A 10,915-nucleotide genomic window follows, 5' to 3' on the forward strand; every position below is an offset into this window, starting at 1 on the left:
ATAGAAAACGGGAAGAGGAAAAATCAAACATGTTCACAGACGCAACGTATATATACATAAAGGTAAATAGTAAATATCGTGCTTTTTGTTTGAGCGGGGAAAAAAAATAAAATTTCTTAACTAACTCTAAAATCATAGCAGTAACCAAACGTGAGTTTAGTGTTTTATCACGTGACCAAGGGTCAAACGTTCCGCGGGGATTCAACATGGCGAATGAGAAGACAGGAACGGACGCGGTGCAGTGTCCTGTTTGTTTGAAAGAATTCAATTCCTCCACTATTAACGGTCACCTGGACGTATGTCTGCTAAAAAGCGATAAATGCGACGGTCCGTCGGCCATAGCCAACGAAAATGGACCTCCTACGAAGAAGTTTTGTGGGCAGACAGCGGCTGCTGTCCCGCCACCTGCGGTATTTGCCATGTTTCAGAATAGAAGGAGCGGCACTTCACCTCAAAGCGAACGCAATACGCTGTCAACAAAAAAAACATGCAGTACTCCTGCGGTTAGCAAAGGAGTTAAACGTGGTTTGTTGGAGTCGGAACAGGACGACGGGGAGCATCTAAACCGACCGCCTTCCGTGTTACACGGAGACAGTGTGAAAGCCCCGGGTGATGTGTCACCGCGGAGCGTTCTAACGATGCAGAAGCCGTTGGCGGAAGTACTGAGACCAAAAACCCTGGAGGAGTACTTCGGTCAAAATAACGCCGTTGGCCAACAAACTCTTCTCCGGTCACTTCTGGACTCCCAGGAAATCCCCTCCCTCATCCTGTGGGGGCCTCCAGGATGTGGAAAGGTGCCGTGATGACAACCAATGGTTTCTGATGTTATTTAAGAATTCACACATGTGATAATAGTGTCTCGTCTGTAGCCACATCAGATTAATGAGTAGGAAGTTTTCCTCACAAAATACTGTGTGTTTTACGTCTCAAAGTCATTCCCAGCCTTGTTGTATATTTGCAGCTGTTAGGGGGCAAGTGTTGTTTGAGTTGTGCATTCAATCGTGTAAAAAATCTTTGTGATTTGTCGTTATTATTTCTTATTGCGTTGAGGCAAACAACACTTTGCACTCTGATTCACTCAGCGACTGTTAACTACTCATTCATTCAGTAAGAACACAGAACATCTGTATTAGTAACTCCTTGAGTCTCAAGTTACTGGCCTTGGTTATAATATCTTTCAACATAAGAACCTTTATCAAAATGTTCTGCCGTTTTTTACTTTGAAACACCTGTCTGGTTTCATTTTTGGACCTAGGATTATAGATTTGTTGTGAACCTGTAATTGGAGCTAAATTAAAAAAGTTAAATTAATACACAATAATTACAATGCCAAGTCATTTGGAGAATAAATGCATTTTAGCAAGCATGCATCGAATTGCTTCACTTTCTGAGGTAGGACAGCAACCGACTGTCTCACAACTTGATATTACAGAAACCACTGCCTTTTTTTGAATGAGCTATTTGATTCATTTAACCTGTTTGTTTATATTGTTGTATTTCAGACCACTCTGGCTCACATAATAGCCTGTAACAGTAAAAAGAAGGCCACAGTTCGTTTTGTAACTCTGTCAGCCACCAGTGCGTCCACCAATGATGTACGAGAGGTGATCAAGCAGGCACAGAATGAGATCCGACTGTGCAAGAGAAAGACAGTTCTTTTCATTGATGAAATTCACCGCTTCAACAAATCCCAGCAGGTGTTGTATTGAACCATTTGGCTTTGGCTCTTGTTTGCATTTGAACTGGCTAACATGTTTGAAATAATTGCTCACACTTAATTGATGCTGCATATATCTACTGTTAAACTTTGTGAGGGTCAGCGATTATACTTTTCTATCATTTATGTATCAATCTGACTGAAACGTTAGCTTGTGCACAACAGATTTTGCACAGTTGTTTTCTGTCACCTGAGCTGAATAATCACAACTAAGGGCTTAATATGTCTTCAAAAAAGTATTTGCTCTACTGTGGATTTTTTAATAATTTAGATAGACTCTTTTTTCTGACACAGCCATTTAAAATATTGAAATAATATACTACATTTATCATTATGAATGGTCTCTGTTCAAATTCCAATATTACAAAGGCAGTCAAAAGATATAAATCTTTTTACTATATCTTACAGCGAGCTGATAACCGATGAAATGGAAGCACCAACAACACTTTGTGTAGCAAAAAAAAATATTAATTATCTTATGTTTGTCAACATCTATCTTCCAGAAGACATTTCACAGTTATAAATGCTTTTACTTAATTTAATCTGCTTGCTCCATTAGACATCAATACTAAATGTGCAGTGCAGCAAGATAATCTATTTACACAACAGTTAGAAAGGAGTTTCCCATGATATTAGAGTCAATCAATAAAATGAAGTAAAGAAGCATTTTTTTGCAGTGATTCTATGCAAAACTTATCGCTAAATGAGTCATGTACACCAGTGGAGAAAACAGTAAATTTGAAGTATGATAGTATGCATTAAATACTCACCATTGAAATATGATCTCAGAAATTTTGGTTTCTTTAAAATCCTTTTCTCAATATGTATTCATCCGTAGGATACTTTCCTTCCTCACGTTGAGTGTGGGACTGTCACCCTGATCGGGGCAACAACAGAGAACCCTTCCTTCCAGGTGAACGCTGCCCTGCTGAGCAGGTGCAGAGTAGTTGTTTTGGAGAAGTTGTCTATTGAAGCAATGGGCTCAATCCTGGACAGGGCTGTGGCAGTTCTTGGGATCAGAATTCTGGAAAGAGATCAAGCAAATTCCAAACATCAAGACCAAACAGATGGAAACGAGTAAGTGCTCTTCCCTCAGTACTGCTTGACTGGGTATCACTCTACATATTAAAACGTTCTTTGTTATCATTGAAGGCCTGCTCTCTTCTTGCATTCCTGGCTTAGTGGGTTCAGTTGGATAATTCATGGGAGGGGTATACCAGGAGCCACTCCAATCCCCTAGCTCTGGTCCCATCTGATATGTTGACAGATAAGAATTTGGATACAAGTTGTGCACAGTGAGATAGTTGTTCAATGCTGGCTACAGATGTAATTTTATGGTGAGCGTCAGGGAGATAAATAAATATTTATGAATGTTGTGGGCACATTGAAATCAGTGCAAATTGCAGATCATGCCAAACCTGCATCAATTTCATCTAGTGTAAATCAGCATGGTAGCATATTCAGCACATGATAGTATGTATTGCACAGCCCAGGAGCAGCTTCATTTCAGTCAGCCGGATACAAACATGTCAGCAATTTAACATTTTAAACAACCGTTTTTAGAAACATGATCATACTTTTGTGGGTCAAATTGTCCTCACCATAACAGGAGTGTGAACTTCTGGTGGTTATAAAATTATTTGCAATTTCAGACATCACCAATGGAGTTTCAAATGTGCAATTTCAGGGTACAGGCAAGATTTTGAAAAATAAATACACTCAGAAAAGTTTGACATAGTCATGGAAACACATTATGTTTTAGAAACAAGCGTATGGTGTCCATACAATACAAATATCTAAATCATTTGTATTTTGTTTGAAGTAACATAGCTTCTACTTATTCTCGGATATAGCTCGGCAGTTTTGACATGTATGCTATTACTTTAATTGTGCACTTGAAGTTTTTAAAAATGTATTGTTAATTGCCCAATTTTATATATCTTTGTCTTTTAATAGAGACATCTCTTAAAACCTCCTCAATGTAAAATTGAAGTGCTGATGCTTTTTTTTCTTTCTTTATATATTTCTCTCTTAGGCCCAGGATTTACATTGAACAGAAAGCTATAGACACCATAGCCCACTTTTGTGATGGGGACGCAAGAACAGGACTCAACAGTCTACAGCTCGCTGTTCAGGCTCAACTGACCTCTGGACAGGACTGTTGTTCTCAGGAAATAATTGTTAAAGAAAAACACATCAAGGAGGGTCTTCAGAGGTCTCATATTCTGTACGATAAAGCAGGTAAGACTGTAAGTAATTCATTGCCCAGATAAACAATGCGAATCCTCACAAATAAATTAAATAAATAGATAAATAAGCAATTGTATTAACATTTATTTGGAGATACAAACAAGTGACCTCTTATTGTGCATCAGCTGGCATTCTTCAGATCCATATCAAATACTGTGGTATATTTTTGAAACAGCACTCTCTGCTCCTTTCATAACTATTGCTGGAGGTCTATCACCGTAATTGATAATGCAGATACTTTCAGAAACAAAACTCTTTTTGCAGCAGCTTTATATTATTAATATTCAGCATCGCTTCATCTATCCTACTCCAGAATGTTTCCTTCTCTAATTCACATCCCACCTGTTGGGTATAGTCACTAATAACGTTGAGCATCACATCTTTACTTTCTGGCGTCAGACTATTTGACACTCTCTTCAACTCCAGAACATTCGAAACTAACTCCCCCTTCAAGATAACTCCTATTCCATTTCTCATGCTATCAGTACCATGATGGTACAACTTAAAACCTGCTCCGACCTTTTAACTTTGCCACCTCACCACCAGGTCTCCTGAGAACACAGTATATCGACATTCCTTCTCTCTTATCACGTCAACACACTCTAGCTTGTCCTTGTATCGACCCAAAGTCAAAGTCCCTACTATCAGCCCCAGACTCTTGCCTTTCCTCTTCTCTCAGGTTCAGCACATGGCTACCTCCTCTCCTTTGACCCTGGTGCCCTGTAGGTTCTGAGCGTTGATGTTGGTTGTTGTTACCCCAGTTCTTGACCCATCCAGTATGGGAGTCAGTCTTTCCAATTTGCATGTTTAGTTTGGGTTAAATTTATATGGCCCCATCCAGATGGCCATCCTGAAGCAACCCTCTGTATTTTTCTGACTGACTTGTTCACCAGTGTACATTTGTATTTTAAATGCCTGTGCTATATTTTAATCACTTCAATAACGTCAGAATAGCTGCGACATAAACATTTTCATTTCAGAAAGCAGCTGTAGATGCCATTTTTTGTCTGTTTATTTTTGTCTTTCGCTTTCTGAATTTTTCAAGTTAATACCTTGTATTTTGAGTACACTCATATCTCCTATTTCAGCCCCTCTTCATGACCATGCATAGATAACCTCCACACACTTTTCCTCCCTAGGAAAGACTTTGATTCTCCTCCAAGCCGTTCTATTACATAACACTCAGCTGTCCCAAAACATTGACATTTACTGTTCCCTATCTAACATAGTTATGAAACAAATTCTTTGCTTAGCTAATGGCCTGAATATGTCCAACTAATGCCCTGACTATGTTCATCAAACAAACGGTATGATCGATATAGTATTAAATTACTCGTAATTTTGACGTATTTTTACATTACTATAATAATGTGGTCATTTATGGGTGTCTCACTACGGTAGCGATTTAAATGTTGCTTAAGATTGATCCCCATTGGGGAAATTTGATTGCCACAGCACAGGGAAAGAAGACAGGTAACAAAAAAGAAATAAGAGAAAAACTAAAGAGAAATATTCAATTTTGGTGGAATTGCTTCTTGTTATTTCATTTATGCGGTGTGTGTTTTATTCAAAGGTGAAGAGCACTACAACTGCATTTCAGCATTGCATAAGTCTTTGAGAGGCTCCCATGAGAATGCATCTCTGTACTGGCTGGGCCGCATGCTGGAGGGCGGTGAGGATCCTCTCTACGTTGCTCGCAGGCTGGTTCGCTTTGCTAGCGAGGATGTTGGTACGAAAGAAGCACATTATATCATAGATGTATGGGAAAAGTATTTCGCGCCAGAGTTATGTGTTATTTAAGTTTCGTTTGATCGTATGTCTCCTGTCTCGCTCAGGTCTGGCAGATCCCTCTGCTCTTCCACAAGCTGTGTCTGCTTTCCAGGCCTGCCACTTCATTGGGATGCCGGAATGTGAGGTATGGTTGCCTCCTGCTCAGTTGCAATTAATCAACTTTATGCACATTAGAAAAGTTATCTTTTTCTTCCAAATCGCTCTGTCCCGGTGTCAATCATAGTCATTCTAGTTTGCTGTTGTGTCTACTATTCTCCCTCCTGTACTCAACAGGTGATCCTGGCTCAGTGTGTGGTGTATCTTGCGCGAGCACCCAAATCTGTGGAAATTTACAAGGCTTACAGTAACGTAAAAGCCTGTCTAAGGAACCACAAAGGCCCATTGCCCCCTGTCCCTCTTCACCTTCGCAACGCACCCACCAGGCTGATGAAGCAACTTGGATACGCCAAGGGCTACCAATACAACCCTGCCTTTAGCGCTCCTGTCGAACAGGAATACTTACCTGATGAGCTACAGGGAATGAACTTCTTCACATGGACACCCTCTGAGTCCTAAGGATAAGTTATTGTGTTTGTTCACAGCATGAAGTGATCAAGTATGGAGTTTCCAAAATAAATGTACTGAAACGAGATATAAGACTCAGCACTCAATGACCATACTCAACTACAAAGTTAGTTTCAAGTTAATCTAAATCTTTATCTTGTTGCTCTGGATGCATATCTTGTATTTAGAATAAAGTCTTCAATTGAAGTGTCAAAACTCGATGATATACCTGTAATGTAAAGTTTCAGAACCATTTAAGGACTATATGTTGTTACTGTATATCTTTATGTAAATATATATCTTTTGGGATAAATGCTCAAACTTTATTAGTACGGAACATTTCTGCTTTTTGATGTGACATCATCAACTTGAACTATACCAGACAAGCAGAGTTTTAAATATAGATTTTACTGAATCGCCACAGCCAGCTGGAAAAACTCAGTTTTGGATCATTGTCTGCAAAAAAGAAAAAAATAACTAATAACTATTTCAGAATGAGGATTTGTTGCTTTACTTCATTTCAGTAGTTGCTCAGCATTCTCACCTCAGTAATCCAGGGAATGAAAGAGACCACTCTGGTGAACATCGTAGGTCTCCGAGGAGTATTACAGCCACGTCCATCTACAAAACTGGTGACTCCCTGAACATACCATCTACCGTCTTGGCCCTTACAGTTGAGGGGGCCTCCAGAGTCTCCCTAAAAGATGACAAGATGAAAACCATTATTTGTTTCCTTTACAGGCAAACCATAAGTGATCATGAGTGGTTGCATCTTACATGGCAGGCTGACGTGCTCGCTCCACCCGCACAGATCATTGTTTTCTTCGCTGAAGTTCCCCACCAGTCCGTTTGACTACAAATACTGTAATCCACGACTGGAAGTAGAGCCTGCTGTAGTTTAGTTGCCTGAGGCCCACCAGCTAAAATTATGATAGACATGAGTAATTATGTGGAAGTGCTGTACAAATCATAATTTGAAAAAGGAAATGAGCCTGGTGGTCGTCTGGACTCACAATAGAGACGCCCCCATCCTGTGACATAACAGGGTTGGTTATGGGGCAGAATATCCCCCTCCTGAGGCAGACAAGCCAGGTGAACCTTGTCATTGATAATGGCGCCCTTTGAGAGCTTAAGCAAAGCAATGTCATTCCTAAAGAGTAACAAATTTCATATTTTAGGGAGTATGGTTAAACTTGTGTACTTCTATATCCACGCAAACAAACACACACACACAAACATACAGAAATATATTTGAAATCAATCAAATTCAAATAGAAGCTACTTTTTTTATATCAGGTAGACAAATATACTGGTCACTGTTAGCAATTCACAGATATAGTATCACGTTGGCAAACATGGACACCAAAGTTGTAAAGATGTTAAATAATAAATGTTGAATTTAGAATACTGAAATCAGTAACTAACCAACAAAATAGTACCCTCACAATGTGAAGATACTGTTAACATACACAGAGCCTGACATATCTAGGGTGTGGCGTCTTATACATGTACATGTATGTGGTATGAAATACTACGTGGATTGTTTTGTGTGTTTGTACTTGTGCTTTTGAATTTATTTACACACACATATAATAAGAGGCCAACACTGGAGAATAGATAGATAGATAAATAGATCCATCTTCAAATGCTTTTCACTCAGGTGCATAACCATGTTCATATATGCTGCTAAAAAAAATAAAGAGAACACTAAATTAACACGTCCTAGATCTGAATGAATGAAACATTCTTATTAAAAAATTTGCTCTTTATATAATTGAATGTGCTGATAACAAAATCACACAAAAATGATCAATGGAAATCAAATGGATTAACCCATGGAGGTCTGAATTTGGAGTCACACTCAAAATTAAAGTAGAAAAACACACTACAGGCTGATCCAGCATTGATGTAATGTCCTTAAAACAAATCAAAATGAATCAGTGTTGCTTCCTAAGTGGACATTTTAATTTCACAGAAGTGTGATTGATTGACTTGGAGTTACATTGAGTTGTTTAAGTGTTTCCTTTGTTGTTGTTGTTTTTTTTTTTTGAGCAGTATATATGTACACGCATATATATATATATATATACATACATATATGAGTGAGTATGGTGTTTTTGCCATACTGGTGTTTTTGCCCACACTTGCACTTGCAAGAGATAAAAAAGTAATTCAGGCAAAGTTTACAATGCATTTTCTTAATGAAACCACAAGAGGGCGCCATCGAAGCGTGTAAACTAGTCACGACAGGCTTTGATAAAGCATATATTAATATAAACGTATTACATTGTTTTTCAGCTCAGTCGACGATATGCTGAAAATCCATCAAGATTTTGTTTCCTAAACATTATACTCTATTTCCAAATCTTTCATTCATTCAGCTTCAACTGCTGTTCCAAGGTTCACAACTTTCCAGGACAAATGCAAAGAGTTTCAGACAAACAGTAATTCATGTAATCACATGAGATAATAACCCACCCACAAGAGACACAATTTTTGTTCCATTTGGGATGGAGGAATATTTTTTCCACCATAATGGATTGTTCAGGTCCCTCTTCCTTGTTCATGTCATGCTCAGCAAGAACCACTCTGTATGTATGGAATCTGGGGAATAAATATTTTCAGTGACATTATAGTGCACTTCAGATCCAACTTGGAAGTCAGTTGATTCAAGCATCTTTTTCAGCAAACCTACTTTACCCAGTGCGTTCAGTTTTTAACTAAAAAAGACAAGTACTATCTTATATGTCGCCCAAAAACAGAAAATGGCCTCACGTGATGCAGTGTGCAGCAGTTAAGACCCAGTTCGGGGCAATGAGAGTTCCACCGCAAGTTGGAAAAAAGGATTCCAGCGAAACTTGCCATGGCCAGCTGTACGGCCGGGCTTCATCCCCATTAACCACTCGGCTGGTGCTGGGCTCGTAAGAGGGTACGCCGCAACCAGACACTGCAAGACACCACAAGTACATTCCAAGATTATTTAATATTTATCTGTCTGAGGGGATTAGTTGCACAAAGTCCCTGGAAATCAAAGTAATCAGAACTCACCTGATGTGCCGAGCAGAAGGAGGGCAATTATCACTTCCATTTGTATTTCAGCCAAAAGAACTGACTTATCATGCAGGGCTATTTATGGGCATAAATACAGGCAAGAGGAGACGCAGCCTGGGAATGTTCCCTCAGTCTCCAGGTGGTGAGACCATATATTTGATATACACAACTGTGCATTCCTGCTGAAGGACAATATGTCAAAATGTTACTTAACATATTTTTTACTTTACAATATGAATCTGCTAAAACTCCTTTTTACGCCTCTGTGTAATAACATAGAGACTGAGGAAAACTAGACAACAATGATCAACCGAATTGCTAAACTCCTTAGAGGTAAGAATGGACAACAATGGAGGGTCAAACTAATGAATAAACTTTACATAATTTGAATTTCAAAGTCCTCAGAGTGCATAAGTGCTTGATCTCCACAGTGAGTTTGAGATGTTCATGACTACACAGGTATAAGAGATAGTTATATCACAAGCTTTGTCTATCTATTTATATATCCATCTGTATATCTGTCTATCTATCTATCTAGCTGTACAGTCAATGTGTATATGTATACATGTATGTATACGTGTACACATGTATATATATATACACACATACATACTTATATACATATAACGTATATTTAATTAGTCTCTCATGGGGAAATTCAATCTCTGCATTTAACCCATCATGGATGAACCAACCATGAGCAGTAGGCTGCCGTCCACCAGAACCAGGGGTCTAGTCTTGCTCAACGACACTTTGACACACTAGAGGGAGCTGGGAATCGAACCAGGAATGTTACATAGTTGGTTATAAGGTAAAACCGTATTTATTATAACCATATAACTATATGTGACCATACCATAACTATGCTCGTATAAATGCATTTAAATACAGAAGAAAAAAACAGTGCTTCTATTGCAAATAGGGGGAATTTGTTGAAACTTAATTATAGGCGATTGAGGTAAAAAAAATATGAGCATTAATTGAAAGTTACTCATAGTGTGTTATGAACGTGTCCATATATTTTCATGTGGATTTTATACTCAAATGCACTGAAAGTCCAGGATAAGTTAGGAAGCAGTGAGAGAGAACATGTAATTTGAGTTTATATAATTTCCACAGCGACCTCTGCTGCCACAAGTGGTAATTGCATTATTTTGCAAGACCATTAAAGAACGTGGGATATCATCAAAATGTGGGGAGAATCCTGGAGGTTTTGTCAAAATGAAAAAAACCAGGACAGGGCAAAAGAACATTTTTTTTGCAGGGAGGTGAAGTAAACGATCTTGTGTGTCAATGTCCTTGTTTGCTGCAGCACATTTCTGTCTGAAACGAAGTCACTCACATGCATGAGCACATACTAATCTGAACAAAGTCATGTGATGAAAATGACTGATTAAATATTAATTATTTGTTATCAAAGATTAAAATATATATATTTGTCAGGAAGCTTTCATACCTAAAATGTCAAAGTAGCAATACTCTTAACTATTCTCAATGATTTTCAGTCTTACAAATGTTGTCTTTATATCAGATGTTAATAAAAGGTCATTTTTGATAACCTGT

The 10,915-nt window shown here is 38.5% G+C and overlaps 2 protein-coding genes across 2 annotated transcripts; one reads left to right on the plus strand and one right to left on the minus strand.

Annotated features, from left to right (window-relative positions):
* Positions 1 to 200: 200 nt before the first annotated feature.
* Positions 201 to 6,634, plus strand: wrnip1 (WRN helicase interacting protein 1). The gene is made up of 7 exons (XM_086173211.1): positions 201 to 794; positions 1,503 to 1,697; positions 2,556 to 2,794; positions 3,753 to 3,958; positions 5,541 to 5,696; positions 5,803 to 5,882; positions 6,032 to 6,634. Exons 1-7 carry the CDS (start codon positions 207 to 209, stop codon positions 6,311 to 6,313), a joined length of 1,746 nt encoding a protein of 581 aa, XP_086029337.1. The 5' UTR covers positions 201 to 206; the 3' UTR covers positions 6,314 to 6,634.
* Positions 6,635 to 6,689: 55 nt separating this feature from the next.
* On the minus strand, positions 6,690 to 9,116 carry LOC147218912 (proproteinase E-like). Its single transcript, XM_086173217.1, has 5 exons — positions 9,077 to 9,116; positions 8,780 to 8,905; positions 7,315 to 7,451; positions 7,079 to 7,221; positions 6,690 to 6,998 (listed from the first exon to the last, which is right to left on the minus strand). The coding sequence occupies exons 2-5, from the start codon at positions 8,866 to 8,868 to the stop codon at positions 6,822 to 6,824; spliced, it is 546 nt and encodes a 181-aa protein (XP_086029343.1). The 5' UTR covers positions 8,869 to 8,905; positions 9,077 to 9,116; the 3' UTR covers positions 6,690 to 6,821.
* Positions 9,117 to 10,915: the final 1,799 nt, after the last annotated feature.

This window comes from Fistularia commersonii, chromosome 25, assembly GCF_037954325.1.
Source record: "Fistularia commersonii isolate RoL2024-O1a breed Wild chromosome 25, RoL_Fcom_v1.0, whole genome shotgun sequence".
Taxonomy (NCBI): domain Eukaryota; kingdom Metazoa; phylum Chordata; class Actinopteri; order Syngnathiformes; family Fistulariidae; genus Fistularia; species Fistularia commersonii.

Excerpts from the sequence above, each read along its gene's own strand:
- wrnip1 (XM_086173211.1), top strand. The coding sequence starts at position 207 with ATGGCGAATGAGAAGACAGGAACGGACGCGGTGCAGTGTCCTGTTTGT. Across the intron at positions 1,698-2,555 it reads GCTTCAACAAATCCCAGCAG|GATACTTTCCTTCCTCACGT; the intron begins GTGTTGTATTGA and ends ATTCATCCGTAG. Across the intron at positions 2,795-3,752 it reads GACCAAACAGATGGAAACGA|GCCCAGGATTTACATTGAAC; the intron begins GTAAGTGCTCTT and ends TTTCTCTCTTAG.
- LOC147218912 (XM_086173217.1), bottom strand. The coding sequence starts at position 8,868 with ATGAACAAGGAAGAGGGACCTGAACAATCCATTATGGTGGAAAAAATA. Across the intron at positions 7,452-8,779 it reads AAAAATTGTGTCTCTTGTGG|GAATGACATTGCTTTGCTTA; the intron begins GTGGGTTATTAT and ends GTTACTCTTTAG. Across the intron at positions 7,222-7,314 it reads AGGATGGGGGCGTCTCTATT|CTGGTGGGCCTCAGGCAACT; the intron begins GTGAGTCCAGAC and ends TCATAATTTTAG.